This window comes from Cavia porcellus, unplaced genomic scaffold (assembly GCF_034190915.1).
Source record: "Cavia porcellus strain 051 isolate PalLab524CR breed Dunkin Hartley unplaced genomic scaffold, mCavPor4.1 scaffold_16, whole genome shotgun sequence".
NCBI classification, from domain to species: domain Eukaryota; kingdom Metazoa; phylum Chordata; class Mammalia; order Rodentia; family Caviidae; genus Cavia; species Cavia porcellus.
In genome coordinates, this window is record NW_026947499.1 from 50,241,388 (window position 1) to 50,261,836 (window position 20,449).

Genomic DNA, 20,449 nt, shown 5'->3' on the forward strand with positions numbered 1-20,449 from the left:
TGATTTTGTTCTATACTGCTATGTTTAATTTTATTGTACCTGATGATGAGGGCAATTCTATTGACAAATACAAGAGACATTATGGTGACCATTGTAGATCACCTTGTATTGTGGTTTTAAATTATGTACTGTGTCCATCCTTTTGTTTTGAATCACCCAATTTTTTTCCTCATTTGGTTTTATTCTTTTCAAAATAAAAATAAAAAAATAAAATATCAGCATTTAGTCAGCTAGTCAAAATTCCCTGGAAACTGTACCAGTGACTTAGCTTAACATACCTTTACCTTCTAAAGAAAATTCTTGTTAAAAAGCCTCAAGCATGCAGTAAGAGAACTGTGTTCTAGCCTAGGATAGCTAAGAACAGAAGAATTATGGACAACTAGGAGTCTGGTACAGACAACCATGATATAAAGGGAATGCTGACTGTGAGCTGAAAGAATCATTTGAGGGTATTTTTATACTCAAGAAAGGCCAAGGACAATAGCTATGGGGTTTACCGTGCTTGGAAGCACGAACTCAAAACAAAAACCATTGGTATTAATACATTTGTGATGAAGATTGTATTTTTGCAATTTCACGTATGTTACCTAGAAAAATTCAAGAAACAAAATTTTAAGAGAAAAAATTTCATTATGTTCCACTGTGATGGGCATTCCTAAAAGTAACACTAGGCATTGAAGGGTTAATAACTACTTCTATTTGTAGTGACTTCTGGTAATAGCTACTTCAGCAGGAGCAATGGTTGGATTTTGACCCTAGAGTTTACAGTGGAGGAGGAATGTACGTGTCTAAAGTTGACTTCCCAACCAACTGTCTCTCTCTTTCTAAAGTTAACTCAGTGATAACAAAAAACTCCGGGGCACCGAGAAGTTGAAACACCCTTAAAGAATGCTGCCAATACAGAGGTCTTTTCTTTTCTTTTATAAACATATGTGCCATGACTTTTCTTTGGCCAGTGAGAGAAGAATTTGTATCAGATGACTGACTGTTGGAAGACCAGCTGACTCAACAATATCTGGTTATGAAATGAGAAGCACAACTAAATTATTCTCCTTTTTTTAGGAGAGTGGGAGTACTTTAAACATCTTTCAACTTTTAAAACCCTGCGTCCTAACATTAACACTTTTTTCCCTTCCATTTACTCTCCTATCGTTAAGTGATTTTTCAGGAAGTAGATAGTTTGTATTCTTAGAAATCTGAGCTCTTGGAGGAACTCCTAAGATCAAGCATGATTTACAACTTATCATAATCTGAAAATTCAGAAAAGAGTGGGAAAGCCATAGAGCACAAACAGTAAGAAGCAATTTTATGTAGATGAAGAATATGATGCACAACAGAGAGATAACTTCATGAGTTCTTTTAAAAGAGTATATCACAATATACAGCATAAAATCTGTTAGAAATGCAAAGAAAAATTGATGCATCTCAGAGTAGTAGAAGCAATCAATGTGATATCCTTGGACACATAAGAAACAGGAATAAGGGTATAGAGAATCTCAATAGTACATTTAATATCATTGAATATATATGCACTGAATTGTGTATCTTACAAAGAGAATACTTTGTTTCCATCACCATGGAGTTATTTATAAACTTGCTTATCTTCTAAAAAAGTTCTAATTCCTCAAAGAATTAATTCCCTAATTCCTCAAATTTGTGCACTATATTCTCTGACCTCAGTACAACAAATCTAGAAATATAGGTACAAAGATTAGCTTAAAAAGTTTAAACATTAAATATTAAAAATACTTTTAAAAATCACAGCAGGGTAAGAGAGGAAACCAAAGAGAAATTGCAGACCATTAAGAAGTCAATGACAGATATCAGTGGAAAACTGGGTAGTATCACTAAGGGTTTGGGAGAGGACACAGCACAAATCACCAGGATGGGTCCAAAATAGGCTACTTCCGTCCAACTCACTGCTCTTCCCATCTTTGTTCAGATTGGGCTGTTTATCAGCTATGACAATGCCACCAAGCAGTTGGATACAGTCTATGACATCACTCCTGAACTGGCCCATGCATTCCTGGAGAAGATTAGCTTGTCCAGCTTCGACGTGAGGAATATCTCGACCATCCACAGGCAAGAGAGTGAGCCCTGGGCCCTCTGGAATGTCTTCCAAGATGCAGTCCTGACTTGGGAAAGGAAGGGAGGTGGTTGATCCCTCTCTTAATAGTAATGAAGTGGGGCGGGGTGGGGAACGACAACATTTCTGGAGCACCTTCTGTGGGCCAGTCATTTTGTGTCACCTTCTCAAGTGCTACTTTTAGCTCTAAGCATGGAAATGGGCATTTTCAGTACCCAGAACTTGGTCTACTCCAAGGTGAATGTACTATTTACATTAGATTGTATCAAGCCTTGGACATAGCTGATGGATCTCCATTTTCAAGAACTTTCTGTTACTAAACTTTCATCTGGGGAGCCTCTGCATGAAATCAGCTATAGAATTTACTGATAGTATAATGATTCCCCAGAATCATTTCCAGGGAGTTGGGCCAGGAGCAGGCCACTGGAAGGGGTGGGACCACGGGAGCACAGGCAGTGAGGAAAGGGTGGTGAGCAAGCATCTCCTCTCTGTCCCCCGGGGTCTCAATGTCACACTGCTCCCTCCAGCATCCCATATTACCTTAAAAGTTTTCAAGTGAGTTACTTTCAGTGTGTGTATTCATAAAGCTGTTTCACCTTCCCTCATCTCTAGTTATTTCCATCCACTATAAATGAGTTCCACTTTTCTATGGTCACACACACACACACACAAACACACGCAAATAGACTCATGTACATTATTTGACCAATATTTCCTTTCTTTTTTCTTTTTTGCACCGGGGATTGAACTCATCGAACTTTCGGGTAGACACTGAAACCCCTGGCCCTGACCAACATTTCTTAACCCTTTCCCCATCGCAGACCATTCATTCTGCTGCTTCTATGCCATTAAGTTTATTAGACTCTGTATGTAAGTGACATTATGTAGTACTTGTCTTTCTGTGTCTGGCTTATTTCATTTAACATAATTTCCTCTGGGTTCATCCGTAGTGCTGACAATGACAGGCTTCCCTTCTTTTTAAAGGGGGAGTGGTCTTCCCTCAGGGAGCTAAACCACTTTTTAAATCCATCCATCCACTGATAGATATTTAGGTTGATTGCATACACTTGACTCGTGAATAATTATTCGTAATGTGGTCACTGATCACCCTTCACTCCCTGGTCCTGGTTTCTCTCTTGCATACACATCCAGACACATCAGTATCTTTCTAAGATGTTGGGGTCAGGTTGACTGTGGTCAGCGGGGCTGTCTGGCCATGCTAAGCTCAGTAGTTTTCATATTAACTCTAAGAACATTCACTCATGAAGGGGCACTGATGCCCACTGTGAAGCTCACTTACCGTTTGGTATGCTGCTTCTTATTTAACTTTCACGGTTGTCTCCTTCCTTCACTCATATTTATCACGGTGTGCCATGGTGAACAAAGCAAGTCTCCTTTTATTCAGTGTTCAGAGAGGTGGGGCCACCCTGTACGGTAGGACAGAGTGTGTGCTGAGTGCCTGTATGTAGCGCCCTTGCAGAGAAGTTGTTACTTACTGGAGAGCAGATATCTCATAGAACTGTGTTTTCGACTCGAGTTGGCCTGAACCTACATTCTTAACCACTGGGTGCACTGCTCCCAGCTAGGGTTTGAATCCCTCTGTCCTTACATTATTCGGCCTGTCCATATTTCTTTTTTTTTCCTTCTTAAATCTTTGCAACCTGGCAATCTCTCCTTCAAGGTAGATGAATCCTGTATCTCCATGTGAAAAATGAGGAGTTCTCTGTGGCCAGTTCAGCACCATCTTTTACTTACGACTTTTCCCCACCCTGAGGTGAGAGATGGGTTAGTTGTACGGATCTAGATAAAAATCACAGCTCTACTATTAGCCTTAGGCAAGTCATGCCATCCCTCTGAGTCTCAGTTTGCCCTTCTGTGAAATGGGACTGAGGAGAGCTCCTACCTCACAGGGTGTTGTCCTGAGATAGTGCATGTTAAAGGACACAGAACCACACCTGGTGTGTGGCAGCCGCCATGCTCTTGACCCTCTGGATGGGGACTAGGGGTGGGTATGGTTGCAGCCCCAGATGTGAGCCTTCCACCAGCATCTTGTTCTTCCACACAGGCTGGGACTGCTGGTTTGTTTCTACGATGACCTGGAGCTGCTGGATGCCACACTTGCCCAAGTTCTCCTCCATCAGATGATCAAATGCAGCCGCCTGCAGGGCTTCCAGGCCAGGGTTCAGAAGGTGCGGATGGGGTCTGTAGTTCCAGAACTTGGAGATGTTGAGGCAAGACAATCATAAATTTGGGCCCAGCTCAGGCAACTTAGCAAAATCCATTTGAAAATAAAAAATAAAGGGCTGGGATATAGCTCTGTGTGAAGGTCCTGAGTTCAGTCATCAGTACTGAGAAAACAACATGCGTACAGATTGATGTCTTTTGGGTCCTGGCCTCAGTTTTACCAGCCAGAGAAATGGGGAGCACACACTTGCCTGGCCTTGAGAGAAAACATCTAACATTAATTAGGATCTAAGTTCAGCCATAGTAGATGAGATCTGAAATCTTTGGGTGAGCATAACATCAAAAAGGAAGGATGACAAAAAAAAAACAATAGGAACAAATCTTAGGAAGATGAAAATTAAATCAGCTGTGTGCAAATGAGACATATTTAAGGACTGCCTGGGGTCTTTGAATTGAATTGAATTGAACTGATTTTGTGGTAACAGGTTTGAACCCAGGGCCTGCACACTGACTTATATCTCCAGTTCTTTTTGTTTTTTATTTTGAGGCAGGGTCTCTCTAACTGCTAAGTTGCCCAAGCAAGCTCAAACTCACCATCTTCTTGCCTCAGCTGGAAATACAGGTTTGCACACCTTGCCTGGCCACTTGGGCTCTTAACTGTAGATCCGGACTCAAGAGGCCTGGAGCGGGCTGTATGTTCCTCTTCTATCCGGCTTCCAGAGGATGCTGAGCTGCTGGAACAGTGCAGACTGAGCATCGATTCCAGACTTAGCTCCAGATGAGTAACAGCCTCTCTACAGCCTAGGGTGAGGCCTGAGTATGTGTGGTGTAAAGCACCTCAGGCGACGCCATTGCAGCTGGGGTAGAGAGTCTGGATTGGTGGTTTTTTTTTTATTTTTGTCTTTTTCATTTTTATCGGTACCGGGGATCGAACTCACGACCGCCAGCTTGCAAGGCAGGCGCTTATGCCGCTGAGCTAAACCCCCAGCCCCCCCCCCCCTTTTTTTGTACAAGAGATCGAACTCACAACTTTGAGCTTTCCAGATAGGTACTTTGGCCACTGAGCTAAATCCCTGGCCCAGGTGGGTTTTTTTTTTCTCTTTTTAACTTTTCTCTAAAGTTAGTTTTTGCTCATATTGCATATACTTCTGCAAAATTTGCTTTATCCACACCTGAGTTATTTGGTTAAATTCATACCAATCTTATCAGTCCATTCTTTAAAATTCCTGGACTGAATTTCTGGTTGTGACTCTACCGCTGGAATTTGAATTGTTTTCAACATTTCATGTACGAAATCTCCAGCCCTCCAGTGTCTGTATCAGTGATCATTTAAAAATTTCCCTGCCTTAAGTAGACAATGAGGACTCACTTCTCCTCATGTTCTCAGTATTTGATATTATACTCTGAATTAGCATCTCTCACTTACACCAAGTTTTGAAAAATTAGCAAATTCAGGTTCTCTCATTCTCTCTCTCCTCCATCTCTCTTTTTTCTTCCTTTGAAATGTTTTCTGTGGTGCTCCCCTTCATTTGTTGGGAGAGCCACATTGGGAATTGAACCCAGGGTTTTTGTGCTGAGCTACACCCCTAGCTTTTTAAATTTTAATTGGAGTCAGAGTCTGGCTAAGTTGCCCGGGCTGGCTCAAACATGTGATCCTCCTGCCTCAGTCTCCCAGAATGCTGGGGTTACAGACGTGCACTCCATACCCAGGCTCAATATTTTTTTCAACTGAAAAGATGTTATGAAAGTAATATTAAAGAAAAGTTTGATAAAGCCATCAGTAATTCTACTGCAGTTTTTCCACGTATAATCCTAAAATTCCCAAGCACATTTGACAATTTACATCGTGGTCATCTATCTTGGTCTTTATATGTGTGTCTTTGTTTTCAAGGAAAAGAATTTTGCCTCAAATTCAAGCCAAAAATAAGAAAACAAATACATTTTATGGCCACAAGGTGAGGTGAGAGGTGGCAGCTTTGACTGAGAAGAAAGGAGAATGCAGCTAGAGTTGGGGAGCCGGGCTAGTTGGCATCGTCCAGCCCAATAGGTGCACTGGGGTCATTGCGCAGGATTATTAAAAATATGGATTTCTGAGTTGAGTCTGTTTCAGCAAACCTGGGGTGGGATTTGAGAATCTGAATTTCTAACAAGTTCCCAGTGATGCTGCTGCAGCTGGTCGAGGGCCACTCTTTGAGAACCACCGCCCTGGTCCGCTCTTCCTTTTACGGAGGAGGGACCAGCTCCAGGGCAGCTGATCCGCTAGAGTGCCGAAGCCCGGCACCACCACCGTGGTTTCTTCTACTTCACTCTGCTGCCCCCCGGTGGCTGTTTCCATATTGCACAGAACAGTCGGGTGCACCTCTCTGGAATGAATACATTGTTTATACCGGTTTAGGTGTTACATGCACTGTCCCCACTGTTTTCGTATCAAGGCTATGCTGGAGTTCATTGCTTTCCTTATCAGGAGCAGTTGGGAAACACACTTGGCTATAACTGTGCAGACATATTGCAACAAAATAATTAAAATGATCGTAGTTGTATCAGACACAATTTTAAGAATACAGACCAGATAATTGTACTTTTGTTTATATTGCAACCATGTAAAACTGACTTAGAAGGGGATACACCTAATTGCTAACTGTAGTTTTCTCTCCCCTTCTCCCCCCCACCTCTCCTTTTTCCTCTAATCCCCTTCTCTCCTCTCCTCTCCTCTCTATTCCCTCCCTCCTTTCCTTCCTCTCCTCTTTCTGGGTTGGGGATCAAGCCTAGACCCTTTTTTTATTTTAGACAAGTGCTGTACCACTTAGCCACACCCTGGCCCCTTAGTTATTTTTATGAGCTAGGGTTTTCAGAACATTTTAACTTTCTTGTATGGGTGAGAATTATTTTTTCACAGATTACAAATTATCATGAAAAAGCCTTCAGACATTTCATACAAGAAAAATGGTTATATTTATGGATATAGAGTTCAAGGTCACAAAAGGAAAATATATGCTACAAGAATTCGGTGGAGTTATAAGGGAGCAAAATTCTCTCCTGCCATGCTTTAAGGTTGATTTAATAACACATGAATATTTAAATGAAACTCAAACTGAATTTGCAGCGCATTAAAGCCAGCGTGAGAGATGTTTGGGCATGGCAGGAGCTCCATCCTCTCTCTAGGGGCTTTGATGGGGCAGGGTTGGGGGGTGATCCTCCACCCAGAAAGCAAGTGAGGGAACCACTGCCCTGTTTTCTACTAATGCTCATTCCAGTTTGCTCTCCCCTAGCTCAAAGCTGACCTCCTGGACATTGCCACAGAGAACCGGACCCTTAATGAAACCCTGGGCTCTTTGTCAGACGCGGTTGTGGGTTTGCCCTCAAGTCAGCTGGAATCTCTGTCCCCTGAGGCTGTGCAGGCTGCCATCTCTACTCTCAACCAGGTCTCGGGTTGGGCCAAAAGCCAGGTCATCATCTTGTCTGCCAAGTACTTAGCCCATGAAAAGGTCAGTTGGAACTTTGAATTTTTCTAGAATACTCCAAGACTCGAGGGTCAGTGTATTTGTCAGCCCAGGCTACAAAATAACAGAGACTTGAGTGGCTAGAACAACAGAAAATTAGTTCTTACAGTTCTAGAGGCTGGGAAGTCCAGGGTCAAGGTGCTGACAAAATAAGTGTCATTCTGAGGCCTCATTCTTGGCTTGGGGGAGGCCACCATCTTGCCAGTGTACTCACATGACCTTCATGAGGCCAAGTGATCTGGCGTCTCTTCTTATAAGGGCACTGATTCCATGGGCCAGGGCCCCACCCAACTCTAATTACCTCATAACCCATCTAACCTAGTTACTTCCAAAGGTCCAACCACCAAGTACCATCACACAGTGATTAGGGTTTCAACATATGAGTTTTGGGGGACACACAATTTGTCCATAAGAGTCAGTTACATACATATACAGCAGGAGCAGCTGGACAGTACGAAGATCACGTTGAGGAGGACTGCCCGAATTTGAATCCTCACTCTGCCACTTACTAACCGTGGACAATGTACAATTACTTACCTTCACTTTACCCCAGTTTTCTGCTTTGTAAAACGGGGCAGCAATAGCAAGTTGCTGCAGTTTTTTGTATTTTGGCCAACATAAAGATGTTTGACCACCAGGTGGCGTAGTAGTGTGAGGAAGTGCGCTAACAGTCATTGAGTTGCTGATCAACCTGTGGGACTCATTCTATGGTAGTTTTGTTTTTATTTTATTTTATTGGGGCAGAGTCTTGCTTTGTAGTGTAGTCTGGTCTTGAACTCATTATGTATCCCAGGATGGCCTCCAACTGGCAGTGATCCTCCTGTCTTGGCCTCCCCAGTGCTGGGATTATAGGTGTGCATCTGTACACCCAGAAGTTTCTTGCTTATTATTGAGGCTGCTAACATACGCCACAGGGTAAGATCAGAGATGACACTATTCTTTCACTCTTTTTTTTTTTTAATCGGTACTGGGGATCGAGCTCACGACCGCCTGCTTACAAGGCAGGTGCTTATGCCACTGAGCTAAATCCCCAGCCCAGAGATGACACTATTTATTCCAGTCTTGGGGTTTAAAGAAGGGACACTTAAGGCAGAAGTTCCTATTTGGAACAGGAACCTTAGTCTATTCTCTGTCTGCTTGTGGGATAGAAAATATCCCTTCTTTTGCAATAATTTCCCTATGTGGGGAAGAGCTCCAGACTTCAGAGCTCTAGTCCGAAGCATTTTTGTGCCCTGTTCACACATGAAGCCAGGATGCCAAGTGGCTCATAACAATTAGATTAAGACCAGTTTCAATACAACAACAAAAAGGAAATATTTATTAAGCACTTAGTGCATGCCTGCCTCTGCTCTAAATGACTTAATCATTTAATCTTCCTGCCAACACTTTGAGGTAATAGTGTTATCATCTTCAGTTTTCAGGTAATTTATGTGAGACACAGGGAATGTAAGGGGTTGGCACAGCCACATAAAGGACAAAGCTGGGATCGAAACGAGAGTCTGCGTGCTGAACTCCCACACTGTGGCTTCCATGGCATCCTGGCCATTGTCCGCCACCCACTCACCATTTTTGACTGAAGGCCAAGGCTGGCCCATGTCTTCTTCTTTATGGCCTCATGGTGACTGGACTTTGAAGGCCTTGAAGATCTTTCATGTTACTGGGACTTTCCATAGGTCCACCTGCAAATTTTTCTGTGGATTTAACATGAGGAAGCCGAAGGAGGCTGTTTTGTTCTCTAATAGCCTTGGAAAAAGTAGTTTGTCTCTTCTCTAGTGTCCAGTTATTTCTACCAAAGGATGAGAACAGTTGACTCAAAAGTTAAGCACTTTAAAAGTTTTGCTGTTCTTGGTGACAAAAGACTATTCATGCCTCAGAGAATAACTGAATGAAACCACTCAACTATTTTTTTGTAGGACCAAGTTTTGACCCTGATTATATGGAAAACCACCTAGCAGTTTTACTGTAAGGGAGAGAGGAGAAACAAGCATAATTTCTGAAAGGACAGACAGCTTCAATCATACTCATTTGTAACTATTGGACTTGTAGTCTTTGTTTTAACCACCTGGAGATAGAGGAGTGTGAGGCCTTTTCTTGTAGATTTCTGTTAGGTTACAGAAATGGGGGACATGGGAGGCTGGATAAACTGAGAATCCGTGTTCCACCTAAAGAGGTGGCTGCTGTTTAGCCCTTATGAACTGTAGCTAGGTGGAAATGTGAACCTTGTGTTCCCTGATGTTTAGATTTCTTTTTTAAAAACAGGAACTCAAATGTGGACTTTTATGGGAGTTCCTTCTCATAAAAGAAATTAATCTAAAAAGTAAATATAGTTTTTAAATGTTATCAGTTCAAATTAAACACACTCAGACCCACTGGGCCTCAAGGGCACCATTTCTTAATATGTATACTATGGGTTTGAATGACACAGTAATGCCCCCAGCAGATCCCTTAACGTGTGCCTGATACCCGACATGCAGACAGGCCCAGTAGGTCTGGGAGGCAAAAGACCCAAAGCCAGGCTCACCCTTGTGCCGTCCTTTGCCAGGTGCTGTCCTTCCACAGTGTAAGTCAAATGGGGGCGCTGCTGGCAGGGGTTGGAACCCAGGCCTTCTACAACATGGACCGCAAGGACCTTGTGCAGGTCCTGAGAAGCACAGTCTCCCAGCACATGTCGGATCTGTCACCTGCCCAGCAGCACGGTGTTCTCAGCAAGGTGAGAGGAAGACGTCTGGTCCTTGGCCACCCGGTGGCTCACCGTGAGTGTGAGATGGGGCTTTTGTGAGTGGACTGGAACACTGAGCTGTTTGTCCACAGGTGTGGGTATCTCAGTTACCGGTGTACTGAGTTGTTCTGAACCCCAAAAATGCCTTCTCCTGAACACTAATCTTTCCTTTTCTCAGACAGAACATTTGACCCTGCCATAGTTCTTCCCAGACAGACCCTGTCTTTCCTCCAACCAGTCTAATTTGGAGGCTTTTTTTGAACAAGATTTCATGATCTAATAACTTTAAATTAAAAAAAAAACTTGTTTGTCAAGTCTAAAATGAACCTGAAGTTTTCAGAGTATTTCTGAAAGGCCCCTTCCAGAGTCCAGAGTCAGGCCTATGTGCCATTCTCGCTTGGCAGTGGGACTCTTAGGCATCTTCTCTTGAGTCTGCTGGGTCTGATTGCAAAAACAGTTAAGAAACCAATGCCAAGGGCTTTAGCCTGCACATAAGCTCCTTGTGGACAGTAGGAGCAGGTGTGGTTAGAACAGTGTGGGTTTTGAGTAACACGACTTCAGCTTGAATCTCATGTATTGGCTTTCAACCAAGCACTTTTTAGCCTTAATTTCTCCACCTCAGCATGAAGGCAACAATATTGTCTTCCTCATGGAGTTGCCGAGTAGATCTGATGGAGTTTATTGCCTGTGGAGCAGTGCCAGTTCTTACCCAAATCTCCAAGCAGCTTTTATAAGGTTCTCACTGTCTTTCTTCTCACTTGGGACAGCTGAATGAAGCCAGAGACACGGCCCCGGGCATTGTGGAGTTGCAAGGGGCTCTCTTCAAGGAAGTGTCTCTCTTTGATTTAAGGAGAGAACTCCGATTCAACTCCTCAGTCCTGAAGGAAAAGGAGCTTCGGAGGAGCCAGGTACCAGCAGGATCTGCTCAGATCAGTCCTGTCTTTCTGTTTTCTGGGAATGCTTTAGGGTTAATTTGGTAAGACTAATTTTTTTTTTCTGTGTGATTCTACCCAGAAAGCAGAATAGCCTAGTGTTAAGAAGTGAGACAAGAGCTAGCATGAATTCTGGCTCCTATTTGTTAGCTTTGGGGAAACTGTTTCTCTGTGCAAAGTGGGGCTAATTTCTGGTGAGGATTGCTGAATCATGGCACCTGACCGGGCACAGCGTGCTATGCTAGTGGTCACGCTAGCACTGAGGTGGCTTGTGGAGACTGATACCTGGCCATAGAGCTTTCCTGTCCAGTTCGTCTATTCCATTTCATTCACTCCTCAAATGTTTATTGAGCACCTAATAATTACATGCCTCGTGTTGCTCATGGTTCTGGAAAGGCAGATATGAACTAAACAGACCCTCCCCCGAATCTCTCTCTTTTCCAGAGAGTCTGGCTCAGGCATCTCACATGGTTGGATGATATTACAATGGTTGATAGCGTGTAACAAACCACCACAAAATTCAGCGGCAAGAGCAATTATTTTACTCTGAAAAATGTACTCTGCTGGCAATGACTTTTAGATATTTTTGTCCTGGCAATTGAATTGATGGAGCTGCCATTTCTTGAGATGGGGAAGATCTTGAGAGGATCCCTGAACCTGACCTTGGGCCCTAGAAAATCTCCAGGGTCACACACAGAGTGCCCAGAGATTCCCTGCAGCCCTCCTCCTCTTACCTGGGCCTTTGTGATATTTGAAGGCCCTCTGCTGCCATGTTACAAAAGCTTCTGTCTAGTGCTAGCTCATAATTTACTCCGTTCGGGGAATTATGTTCAAAGTTTCAAAGTCTATAAAATAGATGAATGTCGTACTTGATTGCATCTGCAAGTTAGGTATTCTGTAAAATTACGCTCCTTAAAACAAATGAGTCCCCTGTCGCCCATGTATTGTTCTCCTAGAGTGCTCATCTGGGAGGGCTTGCGGGAGCGCACTGCAGCAGGCTTCCCCTTATTGATGGCTCTTCCAATCCTGGGCTATTCAGCTGCTTTGGCTTTGGACGCCTGTGCTCATGACTAGCAGGCAGGCCTGCAGAGCCCAGCGGCTTCTTAAAACTCTAGCTCTGCTGCTCTTGGCTTTGCTCCTATTCGTCCTGTACAATTGTAGAAAATGGTCTGGAATATAACCACATGACCTCTAGGATTGCTCTAACACCAGTTCTAATAGTCATGGCCACTTAGCAAGCATTTAGTTCTGAGCTAATAACATACTTTGTTCAGCTTGTTTCCACATCTGTAAAATGGGATCATAGAGCACCTTCCCTAGGCGCCTCATGGTGGTGGTGGGGCTTCATCTGCTTTGACGACCTCTCTCTTCCCTCAGGCCTTGTTTCTGTATGAATTTCTGTCAAAGGTGACTGGACGGCCTGAGGAACTCCTGAGGTAGGAGCACATGTCTTGGTGCCAGGCTGAAGAGCCTTGTGGAGGGAGAGCGGGACAGTCCTACGTGTACCTATGTCAGAATGAACCTGCTTTCTCTTCTTCCTTTCCTCTCTCCTCCCTACCCCTTCTGCTCCCCATCCTGGCTTTGTTTCCTAGTGCTGGGCAGCTGATCAAAGGCGTGACGTGCTCCCACATTGATGCCATGGATGCCAACTCCTTCCTGGCCCATTTCCGGTATTTTGAGAACAATCTCTCTCTGCTTTCACCAGATCAGGTATCACTGAAGCTTCTTCCTGCTTCTAAATCTCACTCCTCACCTGTTGGGCCTGGATTGATTGTGGTGTCTGAAGATATCTGTGCCAGAGTTACTCAGCTTCGAGCAATGATTTGACATCAGATATTGAACAGAGTTGTCTCCCTTTCTTTTTAAAGTCTCGATGGACTTACATCTCTACAGCCAAAGTTTGAACAAGTTGGGGTTTTCACACTCATACGTGAACCTTAGAAACGTGTCTGTAAGGCATACTGTCTGGATGTTCCTAGTATGTCCTCCTGGGATGGAAGGTCACCCCTCACTGATGCTCCTGTCCTTTTCCAAGGGTTGCTGAGAATGAAAACAATTCTCTAAGAGCATTTTCTTTCTTTTTTATTTTCTAAATGGTTCCACAGACACTTTAGCCCTTTGTGGAAACTAGAGGCTGCAACTGACTTTTTATAGTAGACCAGTTAGTATAAAACAAGCCTTCGGGACAGTGTTTGGGGGTTCACTGTCAACTGTTGGCTGTAGAGTGTCTTGAGAGGGAGGCAGGTAAACACCTGGGGCCTCTTGTGATTCAGACCCAGATTACAAAATCCATACAGAGAATTCTGTCCACAGTCCCCCGGGACGCCTGGCCTACAATCCTTTGAAATCCTTTAATGGGGTCGGTAGGGGGCGCTCGGGAGGAGGAGTCCTGGACAAGCATGCGGGAGTGGGGGGTGGGATGGGAGGAGGTGAGGTCCAGCATCCGCGCGTGCAAGGACAAGGATGGGGGCCCCAGGAGGGCGCCCTGAACATTCCGGGGACTCACAGCCTTTGTGGGAATTTTGCATTGGATACATTCCACATTTTTTGAGAACTACCGTCTTTTTTTCTCACCTCTTCACTTTGGAACGGTCGGTAGATGTCTTTTTGCAATAAAACGGGACTTTATTGTTCTGAATTCAAGAACACTACTGAAACACCTTCATGTATGGAAGGCCTGTGGATGATTATGAATGACAGCCTTACTGAATAGGGCTTTGTAATTAGGACAGCGAAACGACTCTGTCTCTATCCAGAGGTAGTCCTAGCATACTACTATTGCATACACACAGGAGTTATGAATTTATTTGGGGTAGACACTAAGGCCTGCTGGAAGGCACCAGAATGGGGTTTTCTGGTGACACTGAGAGCTGTGAAGGATTGGAAGCTCTGATTATTTTTACGTGCTTGTGATTTTTATCTTAAATGGACTAATGATGGGATTGCTCTTCATCTACATGCAGACTTGTGTTGGAGTCAATTAGGAGGTGTAATTACTGTGCTGTGCCACATTTTTGATCATGGAGAGACCACTCCTGTGATGTGTACGCCACCTCTCTGATAAAGCTTTGCATTGCCATTGCAGGTGCTTCAGATGGATATTTTAACTGTGATTCTCAGGACCTCCAACAATTACGGAAGACATTCTACTGCCAGTATATACATATAATTTTATTTTTTTACACAGATAGCCTCATTGTTTCCCATGTATGTTATGGGTACACCGATCAAAGCAGATGTCAGAAGATCATTTGTATGAATGCGGTTTCAGTTATTCTCTGTTTTTTTTTTTTTTTTTTTTGTCTTTTTCATTTTTATCGGTACCAGGGATCGAACTCATGACTGCCTGCTTGCAAGGCAGGCGCTTATGCTGCTGAGCTAAATCCCCAGCCCCCAGTTATTCTCTGTTTTAATTTGATGTTTGGAAATACAGTGTCCTTGTCTTGCTATTATTCTTTGTTAATGACATGGGTAATAATTCTAGAGAGAGGTAAGATCTATAGATTGGAAGTATCTGAACTCAGCTTTTGACTAATTCAAGGTTGCAGTTGGTGGCTTGGTATAACCATGTCAAAATTTCTGACATCTAAAATCGTAGGTGTTCGGACCAACTTAACCTGAAATCTTATAGGAACCAAACATATGGAATACAAATTTTAATACCTTATTGTACACATGTGCTCCTAAATCTTACTTCATGGAACAAGTGACTCCACTGAGATACACAAAGATGCTATTGCTTCCAGTTGTTTTAATGATTACTTATTATCTTAGTTATTTTCCCCTTGTTGCTGAGACAAAATACTTGATGCCCAAAATTAGGGAAGGAAAGATTTGTTTAGATCACAGTTTGTGGAGGTTTCAGTCCGTATTCAGCTGGTTCCAAGGCAGGATGGCATGGTTAAGGGGCAGCGGTTCATGGCAGTGGCAAGCAGCAAGAGCAAAAAGGCCAAAAGAAAAGTGCCTGCTTCCTTCTCTCCCTTATGCTGTATGCATGCTACCTGCCCCTGGGTGGGTACAACACTCACACTGCTAATCCCAGTGCTAGACAACAAGCCAATCACAAATGCTAGATTCAGCCAGCTCCATGACTGTGTGAGGCATTGAGGGGCCATCCAAACACAAACCATAGCACTTCTTTTATCCTTAAAAAGAGTATTTGTGACATTTTATGCGCCATATCTGTAAACACTTATTTAAGAAGCAGCTCCTTAAACACAGCGAGGTGGCTTTTCACACACTGTAGTTGTTAGCATTTGCATCCCTTGCTGTTTTGATTTTGAGGCTGACGCCATTTTTGACACCATATATACATTGATGGCTTCTGGCATCTGTTCTTTGACTCACTTTTTCAGAGTTAATTTAGAGAGTGTTATCTTTGGCATTCTAACAGTGAGGTCAATACAAAGTTTTGCAAATCTCCATTATCAATGGAGCATAATGGGACATTTTACCAATTTGCTTCCAAAAGCACTTATAGAGTGGATCAAATGCAATATCAGACTAGATAGTGTTTTCGGGGGAGCCATGTGGACAATAGTGTGCCTCAAACTGTCCACGCTGCGCTGATGGTGAGCCAGTGCTCAAAAGGATGTAGACTTGAGGACTGAACGGAAATAGTTGAGAATATGCAAAAGCGAGAGATAAGAGCTGGAGTTACATGTGAATGATTCTGTTTTAGAAGAAGCATGGTATATTTGGAGCACTAAGCCTGATTGCAGCATCCTGGGAATCTGGGATGTGAAAGACCCTCGCAGTGCAACCATGCCCTTGTTTGGCAGCAACCTGCTCTCGAATGCAATGCCTTCCTTCACCACTGTTTCAAAACGTGGTACAGAGAACTGAAAATTAAGCGAGAAACACATTATTTCAGTACTTTTAATGCAAAGAAGGTGCTGCAAAGAAGGCATTAAAGACACAGGCTCAACATTCATTAAAATCTCAGATTTTAATAACAGATGCTTAAAATAAGAGACTAAGAATGGCTTAAAGTTTTTCTGATTACTAAGAGCAGATTTATTTTTCTCCATTGAATATCAGCCTTGTTAAGCTTGTCACAGGTAATTTTGCTTACACTAGGAAAGATCTATAATTTTCACTGTTTTTAAAGATCCTTTCTAGGGAAGGTGTTTTTAAAAGCAGCTTATTTTGTAATGTTTTGGGTCTCTAGAAATTTGCTTATCCAACAAATTAAGTATTTCACCTTGATTAGTCCTCAACCTAAGTTCAACAGGTATTAACTTGTCTTTAGAACTCAGTGGTTTTCTCTGAATATCTGGATAAAATGAAAACTGGTAGCTAGAAACAGCATGGTACTGGCAAAAAACAGACCTGAAGATCAATGGAACAGACTAGAAGATGCAGAAACAACTCCAGACACACTCAGTTACCTTATCTTTGACAGAGGAGCCAGGCACATTTGCTGGAAGAAAGATAGCCTCTTTAATAAATGATGCGGAAAAAACTGGTTTTCTACATGCTAAAGACTAAAACTAGACCCCTACACTAATCTATTCACTAAACTAAAATCGAAATGGATCAAAGACCTAAATATTAAAACAGAAACACTTAATCTGCTGAATGATTAAATAGGTAGAACTCTTGAAGATATTGGTAGAGGAAAAGATTCATGAATAAAATCCTTATCATATAGGATCTATCACAAAGAATCAATAACTGGGATCTCATTTTATTTAAAAGCTTTTTCGCAGCAAGAGAAACCACCAACAGAATGAAGAGACAACTCACAGTGTGGGAAAAAATTTATAGCAGCTGATCCTCAGACAAAGGGCTGCTATCTGAACTAAATAATTAAAAAAATAAGGCCTCCTAAATTAAAAGACCCAATCCAGAAATGGGCATCTGAAAAGAATGGGCATCTTTTATAGGATGAAGAAGTGGATACAACAAATAAATATATGAATAAATGTTCAACATCACTGGTTATTCAAGAGATGCAAATTAAAACAAAAGTGAGATTCCATTTCATTCCAGAAAGAATGGCATTATCAAGAAATCAACCAATAACAAATGTTCTTGAGGCTGTAGGGAAAAAGAAACCCTTTTCTACAGTTGGCAGGAGTGTAGACTGGTGTAAACACTGTGAAAATCAGTGTGGAGATTTCTAGAAAAACTAAAACTAGAGGTCCAGCTCAATCCAGCTATTCCCCTTCTTGGTATCTTCTTGAAAGAATTAAAAGCATTATATCACAGGTATATATGTATACTCATGTTTATAACAGCACAGTTTGTAATAGCTAACAGCCCAAATGCCCATCAACTGATGAATGGATAAAGAAGATGTATTTTTTTAATATAATGGAATACTACTCAGCCATAAAGAAAGCTAAACTTGAGACATTTCTAGGTCAAGACACCTTGAGACCACACTCTTGAGTGAACATGTAAATACCACATTGTTTTTCTGGAATGAGGAACCCGGACTATAAATAAGTACTAAAATATAGAATAGATATTGTGAAATAGGAAGAAAATGTTCAAATGGGGAGGAGAACTAGGGAGGGAAAAAGGAAGGAAGGGAAAAGGAAAAAATGAGAAAAGAAGGGAAAATGGGAACAAAGCTTTTGTAAATAGAGGGGCAAGAAGGACTTTAGAGGAGGGTGAGAAAAAAGAAGCGTCAAGTTGTATCACATATAGATATAAATTCTCTATGATGACTGTGATCATTGCCTAAACCTAAATGAACCAATAAACTTAATTGATTAAAAAAGAAAGGAAAATCAGTTAAAATCATGATGTTACTAGATGCTAAATCTTGAATCAAGCAAAGGCCTTTCTATTTAATGGCCCTGGGATTTTTGGACATAGCCTTTGTTTCTAGTCAACATTTTGTAATACATATGTTAAGTCCTCATTATGTTTGATTTTGGATAAGAAAGCTCATGACTTATGAATCTTTTCTCTCAGTAAAACCTACCTAACATTAATACTTTGAAAAATGATATTTGTCTTGAAGCTATAGTAGCCAAATATAGACTAGTACTTATTCTTTTTCTTTGCCAGGCAAATACTAAATATGCTGAATCTGTAATATTTTAGTATATCTTTAAGTTAATTGTTTTGGAGTTTTTAGACTTATACTTCCTTTAAAGCCTTGGCCCTCTATCCATGGGGTTACAAAATACTTTAATTCCATTAAGTTAGTTCACTTATAGTAGACAGGCAATCATATACAGAAAAAGAGTGAAGTTATGTTTTAAACCTCTACAGTTGTAAAATGTTCTAGTATAGGATGCAAAAGAGCTAAGAAAGAATGCTGCATTTTATTTATTTTTCAAATAATTTGTCTTGGTGTAAGCAAAGAAGAAATTTGTAAAATTAGACAAACACACTTTGGATGGTGTTTTCATAGGGAATATTTTAAAGAAGCTGGCAGGATTCAACAAAAAAGAATGAGCTGTATTAACTCATAAACTATTCCAAATGCAAAAATAAATAAGTAAAGAGATTAAAAGAATATGCAAAGTTTTAATACAGCTCAGGCATTTCTTTGGATTATTTATTCTACAAGTGCTTCTCAGATTTGAGCTTGTATCAGCGAGGCTTATTAAACACAAATTGAAAGTCTAGGGGTGTCGCTCAGGGTAGAGCTCTTGCCTAGTGCTTGCCTAATGTGTAAGGCAAGGTTCTCCCCCCAGCATGGCCAAAAGCAAAACAAACACAAACTATGGATTGCAGGCTCCAATCTCAGAGTTTCCTATAAATTAGGTCTGGGGTGAGGCCTAAGAGTTTTCTTTTTTTCTTTTTTAGGCACTGGGGACTGAACCCAGGGCTTTGTGCATGCTAAGGAAGCATTCTACCATAGAACCACACCCCTGGATAGCAGAATTTGCATTTCTAATTAGTTACCTGGTGAGAGTCATCAAACTACATTAAAAATCCTGCCCAGGCAGGGAAGTCAATAACTGAGTAAATGAATGGAGGTCAGACCCACTTTGAGGAAGACCTGCATGTTAGAGTGGGAGCAGTTTCCCCAAACAGGTGCTGCTTAGAGTCCCAGTGGTCAGAACCTTCAAATACCAGTTAATTAGATAATTTATCTGTATTGTTTGCATTTTACCCAGAATATATAATCATTATGTGAAATAATATGGAGAAAGTAAAAATTCCCCCAATTTCTCTAGAGCAGTGGTTCTCAACAGGAGACCTCTTGGGGACCTTTTGAGTATGTCTGGAGACACTTGGTTGTCACAACTGGGGTGTGGATGTGGACGGATGCTACTGGCATCTAGGGGATGGCAGCTGGGGATGCTGCTGAGCATCCTGCAATGCACAGAACAGCTCTCACTGCAGAGGTATTTGATCTAAAAAGTTGGCAGTCCTGAGACTGAGTGTCCCTCTTCCATAGGTCTATACAGGGAGATCTTAGAGTTCTTTTTCTTGCAATGTACAAAGATATTTACATGGGAGGTAAAAAGTACAAATGAGGGGCCAGGGATATAGCTCAGCAGTGCAGCACCTGTCTGGCAAGCAAGGCCCTGAGTTAAAAAAAATACAAATGAGTTTATATCATCCACTGTGTAGCATTCCATTGCCTGCATATGCTATAGCTTACTGAACTAATCTCCTCCTGCTGGACATTCATGTTATATCTCACTTGTAAACAAAACTGTGATGATTGTCACACTTAAACTTTTGTGTTCATCTTTATTGTCTCTGTTTCCTCATCTGTAATGTGAGCACAGTAGCAGCACTCATGCCATAGAATGATAAGTGAATATCTAAAAAGCATTTAGTATGGAGCTTAGCACACAGATGGTGGCCATCTGTGTTTGCTATTATTATTGAACTAAATTCTAAAAGCACTTATCTTTCAGGTTAATTGTTTGGCGTCGAAATACTGGGATGTTTCCAGGTCTTCTATGCCACTGTTCCTCTTGGTCACACTTCCGTAAGTGATCCTGGGCCCCTCTCTTCTGGCTTGGCAGTAGGATGGGTGGGATCACCTGAACCAAAGTGATTCTTTGTTGCTGTGTTTTCCAGAGGATCCAGGGGCAGAGTGGAGAGT

At 42.0% G+C, this 20,449-nt stretch overlaps 1 protein-coding gene across 1 annotated transcript in view; it reads left to right on the plus strand.

Annotated features, from left to right (window-relative positions):
- Otoa (otoancorin) overlaps positions 1 to 20,449 on the plus strand; it is a 75,365-nt gene that overhangs the window by 23,220 nt on the left and 31,696 nt on the right. Inside the window, exons 10-17 of the mRNA XM_003478198.4 lie at positions 1,943 to 2,082; positions 4,152 to 4,275; positions 7,540 to 7,755; positions 10,313 to 10,480; positions 11,257 to 11,397; positions 12,799 to 12,857; positions 13,014 to 13,131; positions 20,259 to 20,332. Of these exons, the coding sequence (XP_003478246.2) occupies positions 1,943 to 2,082; positions 4,152 to 4,275; positions 7,540 to 7,755; positions 10,313 to 10,480; positions 11,257 to 11,397; positions 12,799 to 12,857; positions 13,014 to 13,131; positions 20,259 to 20,332 (1,040 nt within the window). The remainder of the gene's footprint in view (positions 1 to 1,942; positions 2,083 to 4,151; positions 4,276 to 7,539; positions 7,756 to 10,312; positions 10,481 to 11,256; positions 11,398 to 12,798; positions 12,858 to 13,013; positions 13,132 to 20,258; positions 20,333 to 20,449) is intronic.